Source organism: Cicer arietinum, chromosome 6 (assembly GCF_000331145.2).
Source record: "Cicer arietinum cultivar CDC Frontier isolate Library 1 chromosome 6, Cicar.CDCFrontier_v2.0, whole genome shotgun sequence".
Taxonomy (NCBI): Eukaryota; Viridiplantae; Streptophyta; class Magnoliopsida; order Fabales; family Fabaceae; genus Cicer; species Cicer arietinum.
In genome coordinates this window covers 70,023,528-70,042,669 of record NC_021165.2, presented here as the reverse complement: position 1 = coordinate 70,042,669, position 19,142 = coordinate 70,023,528, and the positions used below count along the sequence as shown (strand labels likewise).

Here is a 19,142-nt window from a genome sequence, read left to right as displayed (position 1 = left end):
TGTTGAACAATGACAGAAAAAGGGATGCTGGTTTTCATTCTAATATTTTGAATTTACTGCTATAGTGGTTGTTCTCGCGAACATTAGTTATGTATTTTTGGTATGACATTTTTTGTCCCAGTCCTTTCTATGTTATTAATAAATGTATTTTTTGTCTTTGCTAAAATCAAAAAGAAATAATTATACGGTCGGAAATTGATTATACAAGTTTATTATGGTTTCGAGTTCTATTAGTGCAATGGAAAATCCTCTGGCTTCACCAACTTTTTGAATTATTATACTGGTAATAGGCGGGGTGAGGTGTAACCTTCCGGGTTTCATATATTTAATTAATATAAATAATATTAATTAAATAGTACTATTAAAAGTAAGAGTATTGAAAATTAAAAAAATCAATTATTTTAAAATAAGTTTTTTTTAAATAGATTAATCATTTTGAAACAAAAGTAGTATTTGATAGATATTTAGATGTCAAGACATCCTTATAGAATTGTTAGAATTTGCTTCTTGCTTCTAAATTGATTATTGAACTTTTTTTTGTTGCTAATCGATTAACATTGATCAAATTAAACTATCACAGACAAACTCCTTATTCCACTCTTTTGATTGGGATTTTAATTATAAATGTTGGCTTATCACCAAGAAAAAACTCTATACTTTAAATTTATTTTTTAAAATAAAAACACAATGGTGCCATTAGAGAATGGCATTCTTAGAAAAATCCACTCTAAACATTTAACTCGCATAATTTTTTCAAGCCTCAGTCATTGTCATCGTTAAGTTTTGAAAATTATTTGGTAAATTCGTTACTCCATTTTGCTTTTTTTGTTCTTTGGAATTACAGCTATTTTTTTTAAAACTTTATTATTCAAATTTTGATATTTCTAAATAGTAGAGTAGCACATTTCTTTCGATAAATTTTTTCATTAATTAAATTATGAAGTGATTTTGACTCTTTCGATGATAAGTACATAAAATTGTTAATTTAAAAATAGATATCTTCTAATTCTTATAGTTTTAACGTCTACAGTTTATATGTTAGATATTGTTGTAGTGATAGTTAACTAAATTATTTGTAAAAGTAATATCATCCTTAATTTATGTTGATGATTTGATAATTTTAAGAGCTCTAATTATAAATTACATTATTGCGACTTAAATGATCTATAAAAAAAAAACTTAAAAAAATAATCTAATTTAATTAAATAATTTAGAACCTCAAGTGAATGGTCTCTTGATAGTTCATTTTTGGTTTATATAGTTGTCTCCACATGCTCACATCATTTAATAGCAACACTTGATTTTGCATCAATGTACGGTTTCTTAAAATTTATAGTAAGTCTCCCACCAAATCTTTTAGTTAAGAGACTTTCACTAAATATAAGGGAAAGTTACAATGATAAAAAAAAAAAATACGAGAAGCTCTAAAGAATAATTCTTTTATGGTCATTAACACAAATGATGCCTTAAATCTGTTATTTGATAGTTAATTTAGTTTGGTGTGAAAGTGTAGATAAAACGAAAAGTTCTTATTATAATTTAACTGATTTTGAAAACAAAGCCCTTTTTGAAACAAGTGGTGGATATGGAAATTGCGGTTGTTGTGGCTCAAAATAAACCACGAAACAAGAAGAATAATCTTAATGGAGTTCAATACAACACTGTGCATAGCAAACAATGTTAATGGAAATCAGTGGAGCCACTGCTATGACTTGTTTTAACACCCAATTTCCTTCTCTTCAACTTCCTCCACCCCTCTTTGTAAGCTTCAATTCTTCATTTTCATTTTCATTTTCATTTATGTTTCACTGCATTGCTCACTTACCCATTTCATTTTACTAGACCAGGGAGGCTCGGAGGTTCAGGGTTTGGTGTGTCTCTGATCAAAGCTCCAAGGTATTTTCTATAATTTGGTGTTTTCATTCTGATTTTACTTCTCCTTTTGAATGCCGTTTGGTTAAGTTTTGGGGATTTAACTATCATACTGAGTGGGTCTGTTCTAGTTGTTAATTTCTCTGCTATTAATCAAATTAGGCTTCTTTTTTAACTTAATTTAGCAAACCTAATTCTAGGTTAAACGCTCAAGTTAGTATAAGATTGAGTCAGAGTGGAGGTTTAGGTTAGATGTTTTGTGCCTTGGCTGTGCATGAATTATACTATTTGTAGTGTAGTGTCAGGCCTATGTTGCGCTGCAATTCCCTCCCTGTGTCTGTTTCCATTAATTATGATTATGGCCGGCAAGAAATGACGTCTTTGAAGGCACCAAAGCGTATGATGTTGGGGCCTTCGGATGTTATTTCTAGCGAGTTGGGCTGTGGCCTAATCCGGAGGCACATGATGCTACCAAGCACATTGAAGCTTAACATGATTTCAATCGAACATTACTTTAGTAATTTGCATTGTACATTAATAATCTTATTTAAATGTTAAGAGTTTTATCTCTGGTTTTGTTATTGGTTGTTTTAGTTCCTTCAGGATAATCATTGGTTAAAATGTTTTTGCAGGGAAATCAAATGATCATATCTGTAACTGGAGCAACAGGTTTTATAGGTAGGAGGTTGGTGCAAAAGCTTCAAGCAGGTGAGGCCCCATCTAGTACATGATATATAACATTTTCCCAATGCTCTCACATATATCCTTTATCTGTTTATCATGGAAGATGCATTGGGGTTGTACTGTCGTGGTCATAGTTCCTCTTATGCTGTAAAATATATACAATGTTATAGATTTCAAGGCTCTTGAGTTAAAAGATTGATAAATAGTTGCATCATGTGGATAGCTTCCTTAATTATATCATTACTCTGTAAGACGTATCTGTAGAATCCTGGGATTTTGTTAGATCTCATGTGCTTGTTTATAGCATTGGAACTCTCAGATTCTTATTGGTAAACAATTAAGCTAATTACTGTTCTTACTTCCAATCTTTGCAGAAAATCACAGCGTTCATGTCCTGACACGCTCTAAATCTAAAGCAGAACTAATTTTTCCGGGTAAGAAGGTAATAAATTAATATAATAAGTTGTAATAATCCTCACATTTTGCAACATGTACTCACATAAACTTGTTTACCACTGTAAGTTTATTCAAGAGATCAAAATGACACCTAAATTTCACTTACCTTCAACTTATAATTACCATATTTGTTGTTAATTTTAATTCACATATAATTTTTGTTCCTCAAAGGATACTCGAAGTCAAATATATACTCCACTTTGAATTTAACTGGTTAACTCTTCCTTTGTATTTCCAGTGAAAGAATTTCCTGGGGTCAAGATTGCAGAGGAGTCAGAATGGAAAGATAGCATTCAGGGTTCAACGGGGATTGTGAATTTGGCAGGATTGCCGATAAGTACCAGATGGTCTTCTGAGGTTATTGCCATGTTTTTATTACTCCTGCTATTTAAATTATTTATACTTGCACCTCGTTGGTGGTTAACTTTTGCCTTGATTTAGAACTAATTTGATTATTTGTTTCCTAATGGCTAGTTAGTCTTTATTTTCTAGTTATGTAGGAAACCATGGCCACCTTTACATTTTTGGAAGTTTTACCGAAATAATAAAATTAATATACTACTGTTTTATATCCTAAACTCTGAAATGATCAATAATATAGTAATGCATATTTGGCAATTTTTGATGTGTTGAACACTGGTGCAAAGTTTAAGTTACAGAACTTCATTTATTAGAGACCTGAGTAACAGACAATAGACTCATTTAATACTTCAGATAAAGAAAGAAATCAAGCAGAGCAGGATTAGAGTGACCTCAAAAGTAAGTAGACATTTCTTTGAAGCAAATTTATTTAATTTTTCTTCTGCTGACTTATTCATTTCATTATAAAGGTTGTAGAACTAATAAACAGTACACCTGGTGATATTCAACCCAAAGTCTTAGTTAGCGCAACAGCTGTTGGTTATTATGGTATGTTTGTATGCCAAAACAGATTCTCTACTGATTGCTTTTTTTTTTATTGTTAATTAAAATTATCATGATTGTTAAATGCTTTAGTTAGCAAATGTATTACTTTGGGAGCATTTTTTATTATACTTGACTGTGCATGATTTCGCAGACAAATTTTTTCATTTTCTTTTTATTTCATTTTACCTAGGCACCAGTGAGACACAAGTCTTTGATGAACAAAGTCCTTCAGGAAAGGATTACCTAGCTGAGGTAAAAGGAAATTGTTTTTGTTATTATTGCAAAACTTATAAGATCTTAAATCTCATAAGAACAAAAACTGTGGTTGTGAAGGACAAAAGCTACTTGTGTCCAACTACCAAGTTTCAAAGGTTTGATCTTGTTATATTTGTCTTGTCATGCTAAAAAAGTTGTTATAATCCTCGACATTTTGGGAAAGACATGATCAAATACATTCACGAAATAAATTGTGATTACATAATCATTAACTGAGATTTTCAATCAAAATATATAATCTCCAGAATCCACAGTTCCGATTAGGCATATTTGTCAGAATCAGTACATTCCCATCAGTTTAACATTTTGCTATGTACAATTGTAGCTTCTAGATTGTATCGACCGAATCTGCCCATCTTTTCAGGTTTGCAGAGAATGGGAATCAACAGCCTTAAAGGCTAATGGAGATGTTAGGGTGGCTCTGATTCGCATCGGTGTTGTTCTCGGTAAAGATGGTGGAGCACTAGGTATATCTTGTACTAACCACTTATCCATTTAGGCTTTATGGGGTGTTATCATATCAAAAAGTTTTAAATGATTCATAGATAAAATTCATCATATCATCTGGCTTTAACTGATAAGTACATCTTTGAACCTCTGCAGCTAAAATGATACCTCTCTTCAAGATGTTTGCTGGTGGACCTCTAGGTTCTGGTAATCAATGGTATTATTTTACTCAGTTTCTTGCGCTCGTAAAAGGTTTCTTTATGGTTTCCTTTTAATCCATTACTTAGACACCACCCATAAACAATTTTCCATTAAGCTACACTCTGGCGTGTCTTCTAAAATTTGCAAAACAACTCTATTTACAGATAAGGCAAGTGGTTATTTGTCATATTAAATTCTATTTACTAATGTCATGGTGCAAACTGCAAACTGTGTTGTGATTTGGGTTTTTGTCGTGTCTTAATTTCTAGGTGGAACTCACATTCAGGTTCTCTCTTTTTTTTCTTTTTATTTTCATACAGGTTCTCCTGGATTCATCTGGATGACATTGTCAATTTAATATATGAAGCACTATCAAATCCATCTTACAAAGGTGAAGAACTCACTCCCAATCTTTGATTGATTAACTCGTGAGCTTATTGCATTGCCCTGAATCATGTTTATGAATATCTGTATTAGGAGTTATAAATGGAACTGCGCCAAATCCTGTGCGATTGTCAGAATTGTGCGAACAGCTGGGACATGTTTTGGCTCGTCCCTCGTGGCTGCCGGTGCCCGACTTTGCACTCAAGGCTGTTCTTGGAGAAGGTGCTTCTGTGGTAAGGAGTGTCATCTCATCTCTGGTTAACATGTCATCAATCCATTTATCTTCTAATATATATGAGTTTCATGAAATCCACTGTTAATCTCTGTAGGTTTTAGAAGGGCAGAGAGTGGTTCCTACTCAAGCCAAAAAGTTGGGTTTCTCATTCAAATATTCATACGTGAAGGATGCCCTTAAAGCAATTATTTCTTGAAGGAGTATACCATAGCAAGCAACTGTCATATTCTTTATTCTTTGGGTTTATGCATCAACCTTTCCCACATGTGATGTTGAGATTTTTGAAAGCAGTATAGTTTATTATTATAACATATATTAACTAACTAATAAACACATGATTATGCCTGTTCTAGCATTGCCACGAGATCATACTGCAATCATCCATATCTTCTTCACAACATAGCTAAAATACAGCTTCGTTTGTTCTCAAAAACGAACGACGTGTATGGACGATTTGTTTAACAATTTCAAAATCTTTCTTCAAATTGACGATGCTAAAAAGACTATCAATCAGCGAAAATGAAAGACATATTTTTTTTTTTCTTTTTGTTCTCTATATACTTCTCGCATTATGTTGTGCCACCTATCATGCTTTGACCACTTATGTTACTCTTGTGCCAAATTTTTATGTTGGCTTTGCTACATGAACAAAAGTTGTATATATTATCTCTAGAAATATAAATTTAGTTCATTTGAATTATAGTTCATCGCTCTCAAATATTAGTTTGAGTCTGCAAATTTAGTTGTCCATCAACATAATTGGCAAAATCATGTTAGCTTGTTTGACCATGACTCATTCCTAAATAATTCAAGTGAATGTACAAAAGAAATTGTTTTCAATCATGACATAAAACTATTATTCAAGCTATCTCTTGTAAGTAGTAACATTTAAAAGGTGTATGGGGATAGTCTTAGCTGAGCCTCTTGGTTGGAAGTGAGGAAGCCACGAGAAGAAGACATGTTAAAAACGAATGAAATCTTTTGTATTCTCTTCTTCCCCATCTGCATTCCAATAGATTATCTAAAATTAAAATCCAAGAAGAATAAAGAAACATAAAGGTTGGATGAGCATCCACCTTAAAAGAATTATTAGGTTAGAAATCTCACTCTTTATATACAATTAAGTGTGATTTCATTGAATGGGTCAATCGAGGAACCCACTCTATTTTGCTACGTCAAAATTAATTTTTTTATTCTACTATTTGATGTGTATCCCTTTATTTATAATTTTTCTCCTTCAACTTATTAAAATATCCTTAAGTGGATAATAAAAAATAGAAACAAATTCACATAGTTTGATCATACACCCACATTCCCAAATTTCAGAAAAAGTAAATTTTTTTCTTTAAATTTAAAATTTTCAATAATTATATTTCAATCAGAAATTAGAAATATTCGGCAGTTGTTTTGAATCGAAAATTTAATTTTTAAAATTTGCGGTATTGAAATATATCTACTGGAAATTTAATAACTCTTTAAATTTTTATTTTAGAAATTTCTAATAATGAAATATAATTTGAAATTTCATTGCTGAAGTTTTTGGGTCAGTTTTTTTTTTTCGTTTTTTTTTTTAATTTTTTTTGTTTACATTTTTTTTTTCTGCTAGAGAATTGAATTGACAGATTAATAAATAAGTTATTTTATTACATAGTATAATATAGTGTAGTATGTATGTTTTAATATATTTATAATATAGTTTATTATAGGATTAATATTTAACTTGTGCAACTAGAATATTAGCACATGACCCAATTAAGGAGGACTCCAAATATTTTTTTATCATAGAATATTGAATTGTGATGTTAGGGTGTTGTGATTTAGTGATTTTACGAACTCAGATTGTTTGAAATGATTGATTTACTAATGTTAAGAACTCATTAAGGTTTAATTTGATGTACTAAAAAGAGTCGAATAATAAATAAAAAGGTACAATCGGTATTCTTTTCATCCCTATTTAAAAAAAAAATTCAGAATAAAATAAAAAATAATAATAATTATGTATCAAAAAATTCAAATTTAAAATTTCCAATAGAAATTTTGCACCTTTAGAATTTCATAACACAAATTACACCACAAGAAATTTTAAAAATATAATTTTCGGTAGTGTGAATTTCTATGTGAAATTTTGAGAGGAGGGGGGATAAATTTAAATGTTGAAAATTTTGATAGGGTATGATTTTAGAGTAATTTTTTTATCTTAAAATAAATGAATATAAAAGAAATAAAATTAAACTTTTTTATATATGAAGGGGGTACAGGTCAAATTATGGAATATGAAATCAATTTTTAAGCCACACTTATGAATTGGATATCATGGGTACATTGGGCAGATGGGCTAGTCCAAGCCTTTTGAACCCTAAACAATCAGGTCATTGGGAACCAAGAATCATATTAGAATATTGATATATTCTTCCTCCACTTGGTATATGTTTTCAAAATCGTCCAAAATATATTTTTGAATTGATAATTTAAATATATTTCTTTATTAAAATATATTTTTGGAATAATCAATTGGAAGAGCATTGGAGGAGAAGAAGAAATTTTCTAAAAACATTTATTCTGTATCTTCTAAATTATACCTTACTCCCACATTTTATGTAACCGTTTTATTGTTTTCTTAAATAAAAAAACTTCATATAATTGAAATTAGGTTTCGGAAAATTTAAAAAGAATTTTTTGTTACATAAATGTCTTTTTTATCATATTTAAATTATAGAATATCATAATTATTATTTTTATTGGTAATAAATAAATCTAAAAACCTTCTATTATTTTTAAGAAAATTTTCATATAATTATTTTTAAAAATATAAAATAAAAATCATTTTTTTTTTAATTTTAAGCAAATATGTCTATTGTATCAGCTCTACAAAATAACTATTCAATCGATAACTATACTTACATGTGAATGTAAAATAGTTTTACATTACATTGCACACTAGTTACTATTTTGTACCATAACAATTGACATATTAATTCATTTTACACAAACTAAAGGAACGAAAATATCAATTTAAACAAATTATTTTTATTCTTTTTAATTTAAAGCGCAATAACCTCGGAGGTAGTACGCAACGTCGAAATGACGACAAACACGATTAGACCAAAGTGATTACAATGTTGTCATATAAGGAAAAACTCTTGAATATTTTTGGTGATGTAGTTGATGATGCTAGCAAGACATGGTCCTAAAAGATGAAGAAAAATATTGTTACACCTCATGAGTTTGGTCTTGAAAGATGTCTCTTTACTCTTAAGGTACTTGGAAGATTGATCAATTTCAAATTGTTGCAAACTAGTCTGAAACGCAAGTACACTAAATTTTGTGTCCCATTTGTTGCTTTTTGTCTATCATTTACGTTAGTCCAAATTCTGGACTTTGTAGCCAATAACTCAATGAGTTAAATAATAGTATATAATAGTTTGTGAATGTTGTTCTTGCAGCTTGTGAAAAGAATGCTGGTGGTTATTTTCGTTGCACAAAATCACTTATGTCTTTGGTGGTTATGATAAAGATTATAGATGCGGTCCAAGAAAAATGAGAAATTAAAATTTTTATGAATTAGATTCAAGTATGATAATTTGTGATTTGAATATGAAGAAATTATGATTGAAGATAAAAGTTGTTGAGTTTTTATTAAAAAAAAAATTGGGGTTGAAGATTAAAATTTTTAAGTTTTTATTATTTAATTGGTTTATTAATTAATTTTAAGTTTAAATGAGTTAAAAAATGAATTTTAATTTTAAATATTCAATACTGTCTAGTCAACAATAATTATACTCTTACTATGTGTCACTTCATTCAAAATTAATCATGTCACCATTTTTTACTTAAAAAAATTTCATAAATGAAAACCTTAAAACTTGTTAGAATTTGTAACGGTATAAATCAAACAAAACAAATTATAAGTACTAAAATCAAAACGAAACATATATTTGTAAGGAGCAAAAACATATTTAAACTAAATAATTGTTTAATTAAATTTTTACTTTTTTATATTTAATATTATTTTCAATTAAATTAGATCATATATGGTCACACAATAGAACGGTTAAATCAAAAAGTAAAAAATTTAATTAAATAAAATGAATTTGACATTTGACCTACAAGATCCATTATGCCAGTAAGATAGAAAAGAATAATATATATATATATATATATATATATATATGTATATATATATATATATATATATATGTATATATATATATATATATATGTATACACTATATCTTTTTTTAAACTAACATTTAAATCATTTTTATTATAGATTTTAGCTTAGCATCGATGTATTCTGAGATAACTGTTCACGTGGATTGTGTAGAGACACTGTTATATCGTAATGTTGGTGATTTATTCTCTTCGACAATTCAAGAAGTAAAACATATAAAGTGAAATATTGTGCGTGTGTGATCCATGATAATAAGTAATTTTTGTTATTGAAAACGATTTTTTTTAAATATATCTATGTTTGCCGATGTAGTACCATATTAACTTATAACCTCTTTCACTTTTACAATTATAGAATATGTTACTCCTTTTTGACATTTTCTTTTGATGTATGATGCTGGTATTTCCACCTCGCAGCTTTCTATGAGTTAATAATATAAAGTGTCCTTTATAAAAAATAAATGCAAAGTAGATAACGTTCAACATAACATTAAAAAAGCAATTAAAACTATCTTGAAATCTTTTTACAAATTTGATAGTTATTACATGACCGAAGGAGTAATAAATAATCTCCTAAAATAAGAGTTCCTCTATTCCTAATATAATATAAGTCATTCTAAAAAATTTGTCTCATATGTATATGTGGTTTAATATATCATACCAATGAGTATATTATTTAATATTATTTTTCTATTATATCCTTGTCTATTTATTATTGTTTTCAATTCATATTATCTCTTTTTCTCGTAACATTAATTCAATCGTACTAGTAATTTTTATAAAATTCATAAAAGTAATTATATTACCTAACCTGTATCATAAAAGGGACACATACCGTGGAAAATGAATTGAGAAAAAAAATAAATAGCAGTGAAAGATTGTTTTTCTAGAATAACTGTGCTAGCATGTTATTTTAGCTAACACGTCGAATAGCTGAATACGACTTTTTATTTTATTTTTTGTTGACAATTTTAATAAAATCTTAATTTGAAGGATTTTGTAAGCTCTATATATATTACACCATATACAATTGTATGTTTTTAAATTTCAATATGAATTACTCTTTGTCTTGTAATCACGTTATATTTATATATATAAAAAAAAGATTTTGTCTCAAAAGAGTACATTTTAAAATAAAATGTAATTTTAATTTCTCTTTTTAATTGTTTCATAATATTAATTAGTATTATGTGCATTGCTTATTATCTTCAATTTTATATTTATGATAATAAGAATACACTAACAATTAATAAGAATTAAAGATAATATAATAAAACAATAATTCACTTTCTTTTATTTATTATTGTTTCTTAATAGGAGTAAAATTATCAAATAAAAATTACTGTAGAATGAAAGGAATATTAGTCATCATAAGAATTGTGCATTAATTTTTTTTTTAACAATTAAAGTATCTAAATTTAAATGGTTAATATTAAATCCCAATTAATAATAAATCATTGATGAATGGATAGAGAATATCTTAGTTCAATCTAACCAATTAAAATGATTATTGACAAAACTTTATGTAACATAATGTGTAGCGCTTTCTTTCTTACTTTTGTTTTTGTTTTTTGATGAAAGAATGTAACGCGTTTTCTTAAGTAGGAAACATTAAACATGTAACATAATGCTGTAAGAATAATAATTGACGGAATCCAAAAATAAATAAATTATCTTTTAAAAACAGCTTTTCTGGTCAGTTAATATTTATTTATTTTTTTGGGTCAAACTAACACATTGCTAATGCACTGTATCTGATTCTGAGCTTGGGCTGAATTTGCCTTTTCTATTGAAAATTCCTGAAAAGACACGATAACAAAACACTAAAAGCACTTTGTTTTGTTAAAAGTGGGAAAATTTCCTTTTGGGGAAAATTAGACAGCCACGTTGAAGAGTTAAATTTTAATTAAGATACTAAAATCTTGTACCCAAAGTAAAAATCTTGAATTGGAGGACTTTGAAACTTTTTATGTGTGCATGTTTCAAAATTCAAACAAGTGAGTCGGATGCAATGTATAGATATAATTAGGAAATGTTAAAAATACACTGTATTTAATTTTATTTAAAAAAAGAAAGATATTTCTATGTCTATTATTTAAGAATATATACCATATTATATTTAACACATTTAAATTGAAATATTAAATTTATATGTCTAAATGTAATATAATACAGAATCCCGTCTACATTAGGTGCAAGGTGGAACTGTCCTTGTGTCTTGTGATTGGTCCGTTTTATTTCATTTCTGATAAAAAAAATCTGAAAAAAGTAAATAATAAATTTGATTTGAGTTTTGCAATTTTTTCTCATGAATTTTGAACCAACCACACCGATAAAAAGTAAATTGATTTAGTATCATTTATAAAGTTTAAGAAAATTATTTAAAAATAATTAACTTTTAATCACACAAAGTTTTGTATATTATCAAACAAGTAGGTAAGCATTAAAAAATTATATGTACAGTATATGTTTTTTTTAATAACACTATTAATATATAGTATAGAATAAAAAATAATAGTTTAATTCAAATTTTAAATAAATTATTTTAAATGACATGAAAGAGATATTCAAATTAATAATTCGATTGATTTAATTCAGTTAGATCTTCAATGTAAAAAAAAATAAAAAAATTAAAACCAATTTAGAGGATATAAAATATGTGTTTGTGACCTTTTTTCAGAGGAATGTATTTGCGTTCGAAAAGTTATCAATAATTAATTGGATTTTTTTATTTTTCTCGAATAATTTAGTAGTTAGATTCTATTTATCAACGTTTTTACAATTATCAATTGAATTATAATTATAAGATTAAATTATTTTTTAATTACAATAATTGAATTTAATCATATTTAAAATCAATTTTCTTAATTACAAAACATTACCAAATACTAAATACTTTATTATTTAAATAATTTATTAGTAAAAATCCCACATAATAACATAGAAAGTTGAAGTTTTATCCCTATCGTGTCAAATATCAATGTTGCAGCCACATAATAACAAATAACTGAATATAAGTAGTAAAAAAGATCTAAGGCAAGCATATTTATTTATGAAGAAAATTTAAAATAATCCACTAGTATAAGATTCTGAAATGAAAACACATAGAAAATAGAAGCATAGAGAATATCCAGGGACAACTTTAGTGGATGGTATAATTAGAAATTGAATTAAGAGAGTCTAATGCCTAGAAGTTGCAGTGATAGGCATAATAAATATCAAAAAAGGATATATGCGTTTTACTTTATTTTATCTGATTCACTACTTTGAGTAAAGTTTGTTCCCATTCCAAATTAAGACGCCTATCACGCTGAAAATTCATTCTTAATTCTATTATGCTAAAGTAAAGCTAACCTTCCAGAATCATTCAACATTCTCTGCAACACATTCAGGCAATATCTAGTTCAGGACTATCCGGCTATGTTAAAGATAATCAATTAAATTCCTAAGTTATTCATAAAATGTATACAAAAAGAATTCACATATTATTAATATATCACATCTATGAGATCATTTAATATGAGATTGTATACACCTTAATATCTTATAGAGTGTACATCGAACATTTTACTTAGTAAAAATATCTTAATTTGGATTGAATTCATCAATCTTATAAAACCTATTTCTTCAACTCATCAATCTCGACAAAAATATTTTATAGACATAAAATCGAACATCAACACTGTAAGTTTATATAATTTTTGAATTTTATATTATTTTTTCGGTTTATTTGGTTTCAACACCACACATCTCATGCTATTAATGTTTTTAAAGATATATCATTAAATAGTAGATGGATTATTGATTTTTACTTAAATTTTATTTTTTATAAATATAGATTATATCTCATTTAATATGTCTAAGACAATTAATTAGAATATAACTCACACAGATATCTCGACAACAGATATTTCAAAATATATCTTAAATAAATTTTGATATCATTTTAAAGTTTTTTTTTACACATCTTAAAATTGAAGTTATCTATATTACTCAACACTACAAAGGTAAAGTAGTGAGGAATAATTTCATATTGAATTTGTGACGGAACAAAATAGGAAAGAAACTTGAAGTTGTGTTTCTCCCACTAAATTCGGATATTCTACTTACCCCATATAAGGTAACTGAAAAACAAAGAAAGATTAGTTTGTTAACACAGCAAAATGATGTTAATGCAAGTTAAGCCAAGATTTGATGAGAGTTTTATTCCTCGTGATGGTATCTATCACAACAAACATGCCCCTTAAAAAAAGCAGAAATTAAGAATGAGAATATTTGTAGTGGCAGTTGCGTGTCTCAAATTGAAGAAACGAACATTACTCGCATCTTCAATCCCATAATTTGGGGCAGCATCAGCATCTTATCTAAGTCACAACAAAACCGTGGTCAAACTCAACACACTATTTACGCGCAAACACTTTCATCCATCTAACACCAATTTCAAATACCAATTTCTCCATCTAATACCACACAATCGATTTTATTTTTCTTGGTCACCATTCTACGTAGAGTACAACTCTAACTTTAATTATTACTCCTTCTCTCCCAATAAGTTTTAAATAAATGTCTTATAACACTTGTTAAGAATATCAAAATAAAAATTTTATGAATAAATTTTGAACTTTCACAAGTTGGTTATACAATTTACAATGCATTTTTTAATATAATACTTCTAACTTCAGATGTAATTTACAAAGTTTAGAATGTATTTATTGCATAAATGCCCTTTTATTTTTACTCGAAATACAATAAAGTTTAATATAGTGGTGTTAAAGCATTTAATATCAAGAGATTTTATCAACAACAAAATCCGTAGAGAGTATATCTCATGTATGACTTTAAATATTAAAATTATTTTGTATTTTGTTACTTGAAATATATTTTATATTTTGAATATAAAGTAATATAATTTTTTCATGTAGAGTAAAAGGATATAGCTTATATAAAATACATATTAGAATGTAGATACATATTTTGACTGAAATATTTTGTAGCCTTTTAACTTTCTTTTTAATAAAAAACATATTATAATGTAGATTATAAGGAATTTACATTTATCTCACATTATGAGTATTGTATTTTGCAGATACTAATAATGTTAGTTTTTTTAACCTTTAGACCATTACGCATTAACAATTTGCAGTAGATTCGTTGGTATTAACATGGATTTAATTGTGGTATACAATATCGAAATAGTCGTAATAAATATATCTCTAAAATTTATGGGTTTTAAATAATTGTCCAAATTTTTTCGCGTCAATAAAAATATCATCCATTTGTTATTTTTTAACAAGTATGTTTCAATGGACATGTAACATTTCCACTTGATTTTTTTAATTAATTTTACATCATTAGAGACTAAATTGCATATAAATTTTGTAAGTAAAAATTATTTCACGAGTTTACATCATAAAGTGACTGTGTAGAGTTGAAGTGACACATACATAAATTTGATATATCAAATCAATTTTTGATAGATTTGAATCCTCAAAAAAAATGTGTTTATTTTCTCCGAACATGAAGGATAAAATGTGATAAATATAATTATTTTCATTATTCTCCACCCATCTATTCTTGAAAATTGATAAACCAACATTTTTTATTTCTTGAAAATTGGTAATTTTAGATCAAAAATTCAAATTAATTTTGAAATCATCAATAGAATGATTCAAATAAAATATCGATTGACAAATTGACCGTGCCTTTGTGAGATAGGGACCCGTGTTTGAGTTAAGACTGCTTAAGGAGGAAAACTTGAACTAGACTTCTATGTCTCATTGCCAAATGAGCTCGAAAATAATTTTAGAATAATTTCCTATAAATTTAATCCGACATTAATTATCAAATTAAAGCAACCCCGCAGAGTTCATTAGATTAAGTCATATTTATACTACTATTTTTTATAAGACAAAATTAAACTGTCTTATGACAGCATATTCCAAAGAAGAAAAAACAAGTTAACCGAAAAAATAATAAGAAGTTGAATTGTTTATTCTAAACATAAAAAATCAAGACAACAACAAAAAAATGGCTAAACTAGAAGTTGAAATTCTACAGGACAGAAATCAACATTAAGATGCCCGAAATTGCAAAAACAAAAGGCACAGAAGGACCCGTCTTGCTTCTTCATACATCATTTGCTAAAAAAAAACATAAAATGACAAAAAATAAAAGACCACCTTAACAACAACCAACATCAGGAAATACTAAAGACGAAACTCAAGCACAGCAATATGACCAATGCTCATCTTCTCCGGCAACGGAACCAGCAACAGAGGTAACAGCAGAAGCAGAATCTGCACTGAAATCATCGCCAGAACAATAGTAAAATCCCTCATTGTTAGTAACAGCATTCAAACAACAAGAGGATGATGAAACCAAATAAGGCATGTTATCAAATGATCTAGCTAGACTATTTGCCAGCCCTGCTGCATTCACCACACTATCATCATCATGCTGTCCACAAAATTCAAGTACACGGTGCTTGAGCGTCTCAAACATGAGCTGCGGCTCGTGCTGCATCACTCGGAGGACATCTGCACACGACGGTCCAGAAACAGCCCGCGTCACCGCAAAACCGTGTGGACCGTCGCTCTGTAACACCCTAACAACACTAGGGCCACCAAACAGGTTGTGGAACCCACCAAGCGCCTCCTCATAAGCCCCGCCCAAGAACATTCCCAGATAGTATCCTCCACCATTTTGTCCTTCCAATTCATGAAGTGGCAAGCTTGACTCACCACCAATGAACTTGTTTATCTTCCCATCACTGTCACAAGTTAAGTCAGATAAAATACCCCTAGCAGTTGGTTTCTCATCCAGACGATGAATTGGGACAATTGGAAACAATTGCTCTATGCCCCAAAAATCAGGAATGGATGTGAAAACAGAGAGATTCACATTGTATGATTTAACTGGATCCTTTGCCCCAATCGTCTCCGTTATCAAATCACACAAACCATCCACTGCAGCTAGCTGTTCAATCCCTAAAGTCCCTTGCTTGAATTGCTCAACACACCCTTTCTTGAATTGCTCAGTGTAGAGCAAACAGGCTTCATGATCACCACGAATGGTAGCAGCAGATATGTTCTGATAATCAGCAAGTGTTTCCTCAGAGAGCCCTTCTCCCAAATACTGCAATCCAATGGAGGACAATGAAGGGGTACAGTGTGAAGTTGAACCAATAGCCTCAAAAATCAAAATTGAATGATGAGACACAATGGCCCTACCACTCTCACTGCAAATCACAGGGTGCTTAAAACCCCTACGATCGCATACATATTTCACAGCATTAACAACAGCTGCAGCATACTCTTCTAAACCATAAGCAACAGATAGATCAGAATCGCTCGACTTTGAACCATCATAATCTATGCCCAAACCACCACCAATGTCTAAAACTCGCATCTGGGCACCCAAACGAAGCAACTCACAATAGATCTGAGCAGCTTCTCCAACACCATCAGCAAGCAATTCAGTGGTGGGAATTTGAGAGCCAATATGAAAATGCAACAGTTGGAGACAATCAAGCATATCTAATTGTTCAAGCTTCTTCACCACACGCAAAATCTGAATTGTTGTTAAACCAAATTTACCTTTATCACCTGAAGTCGAACCGAAATGGCCAGAATGTTTGGTCCTCAACTTCGCGCGAACACCAATCACGGGACGAATGCAAAGCTTTTTGCTGATATCAATCACCATGTCAAGCTCTTCCTCTTGCTCAAGAACAATAACAGTGTTCAAAGCCAGCTTCCTCGCAACCAAAGCCAGAGTAATATATTCACTGTCTTTGAAACCGTTGCAAACCAAAAAGGCTTCTCTGTTTCCTTTACACAAACAGCTCATAGCCAAAAGCAATTCGGGTTTCGAACCAGCTTCTAACCCGAACCGGAACGGTGACCCGAATTCAACAATGTCCTCCACAACGAACCGGTCCTGGTTACACTTCACAGGGTAAACACCTTGGTAATGAGATTCATACCCTTGAGATTGAATCGCACCGTCGAAGGCAGCGTGAAGAGACTCGAGACGATTCTTTAAAACATCAGGAAACCGAACAACGAGAGGAAGCTGCAACCCGAGTCCGCCACAGCATTTCGGATCGGAGGCTTTCTTCACAACTTTGAGCAAATCAATCTCCTGGTGAGACATCGTCGCCGTACCGTGTGGCCGAACGGAGATATCTCCGGCGTTATTCACGCCGAAGTAAGGAAAACCCCAGCCGTCGATTTTGAATAATTTGGTTGAAAGAGAAGGAGACCAATTGGTTTCCTCAACAGCGGCGGAGGCATCGTCGGTGGTTATTGTCACAGCAGAAAATGTGAACGGCGGCGGAAGAGTTGTGTCTCCGGCAAGTGCGTAGCCGGGAGGAAGGAGTGCAGCGGCACCGTCGACGCAACAAGCTAAAGCCGGCATCTCTTCCGCAATAAAAGAAAAATTATGATAAAAAAATTAGGGTTTGGATTTTGAAAGAGGAAAAGAAAAGAAGTTTTCTAAGTGGGGGCTTTGAAACCCGCCGAGGCAAAAGCCCCGGCTACCCCCCCAAAAGAAAACAGTGAAAGATCTAATCAAAAATGGAGAACTCCCCCTCGCAACTCTCTCTATGCAATTCGATCCCCACAACGACCCTTCAGAAGAATAATTGGTTAAAAGTGATTATCAAGATAGGAACAGATAACGGATTTTGAATGAAATAATTTAATAAACTGAGGAGAACGATAGCATGCAGATCTGGTTATTTATGATAACTAAAATGAGTATTTGTTGGTGAAGGAGAAAAATATGGATTTCGAATGAGTCGAAACGGAACGGGTAAAGACGGAGAAAGATAGGGAGAAAAAAAAGGAGAAAATTGTGAGGATGTATAACAAACGAAGAGGTTAGGTTATTTATGAAGGTGAGGATTTTAATGAATGAAAGACGTGTTGTTGTTGTGAGAGGTGGAAGTGAGCGAAGATTGCATGGCAGGAGATGGCAATTTATATACGATCACTACAGGGATCAGAATATGGTGCTAAATTGGGCCCTATACTCATCAACTGGACTCCGAATATGTCTTCTTGGGCCCACTTTTTCAACTTCTTTTTTTTTCTTTCTTTTTTTAAATATAGAATAAATACGATGATTATTTATCAATATTTTGACTTCTCAGTTTTAAATTATTATTCGTTTTCAAATTCTGGATTTTTAATTAATACTGACCTAATTTTTTATTATTTTTTTATGTAAGCTTGTAGTTGTGGGAGAATATATTTAAGATTATATGATTTTTATATCATTGTCAGTAATTATTAAAAACAAAAAAATACATTTTTTAATAGCATCAATCAGTGTAACGTATTTCGCTTTGTAATGACGTCTTATCGCCGTCGAGTTGCCGCGTGGCTTCTGTTATGCGAATCCTTTTTTATTTTTTATTGGTGAAAAAGTATTAATATAATGTGTTTCTTTTTTACTGGTATGAAATAGTATTGCGATAACATTGGAGTTTGGAGACCACGTTCTTCTG

At 29.9% G+C, this 19,142-nt stretch overlaps 2 protein-coding genes across 2 annotated transcripts; one reads left to right on the top strand and one right to left on the bottom strand.

The window, feature by feature from the left end:
- Positions 1–1,565: 1,565 nt before the first annotated feature.
- On the top strand, positions 1,566–5,806 carry LOC101498209 (epimerase family protein SDR39U1 homolog, chloroplastic). The gene is made up of 13 exons (XM_004507453.4): positions 1,566–1,761; positions 1,843–1,896; positions 2,505–2,580; positions 2,931–2,990; positions 3,251–3,369; positions 3,727–3,771; positions 3,843–3,921; positions 4,109–4,170; positions 4,559–4,661; positions 4,798–4,858; positions 5,163–5,233; positions 5,320–5,459; positions 5,556–5,806. Exons 1-13 carry the CDS (start codon positions 1,678–1,680, stop codon positions 5,655–5,657), a joined length of 1,056 nt encoding a protein of 351 aa, XP_004507510.1. The 5' UTR covers positions 1,566–1,677; the 3' UTR covers positions 5,658–5,806.
- Positions 5,807–15,601: 9,795 nt separating this feature from the next.
- On the bottom strand, positions 15,602–18,592 carry LOC101497888 (arginine decarboxylase). The gene has a single exon (XM_004507452.4). It carries the CDS (start codon positions 18,047–18,049, stop codon positions 15,851–15,853), a length of 2,199 nt encoding a protein of 732 aa, XP_004507509.1. The 5' UTR covers positions 18,050–18,592; the 3' UTR covers positions 15,602–15,850.
- Positions 18,593–19,142: the final 550 nt, after the last annotated feature.

Excerpts from the sequence above, each read along its gene's own strand:
- LOC101497888 (XM_004507452.4), bottom strand. The coding sequence starts at position 18,049 with ATGCCGGCTTTAGCTTGTTGCGTCGACGGTGCCGCTGCACTCCTTCCT.
- LOC101498209 (XM_004507453.4), top strand. The coding sequence starts at position 1,678 with ATGTTAATGGAAATCAGTGGAGCCACTGCTATGACTTGTTTTAACACC. Across the intron at positions 2,991-3,250 it reads AGCAGAACTAATTTTTCCGG|TGAAAGAATTTCCTGGGGTC; the intron begins GTAAGAAGGTAA and ends TTGTATTTCCAG. Across the intron at positions 5,460-5,555 it reads TTGGAGAAGGTGCTTCTGTG|GTTTTAGAAGGGCAGAGAGT; the intron begins GTAAGGAGTGTC and ends TAATCTCTGTAG.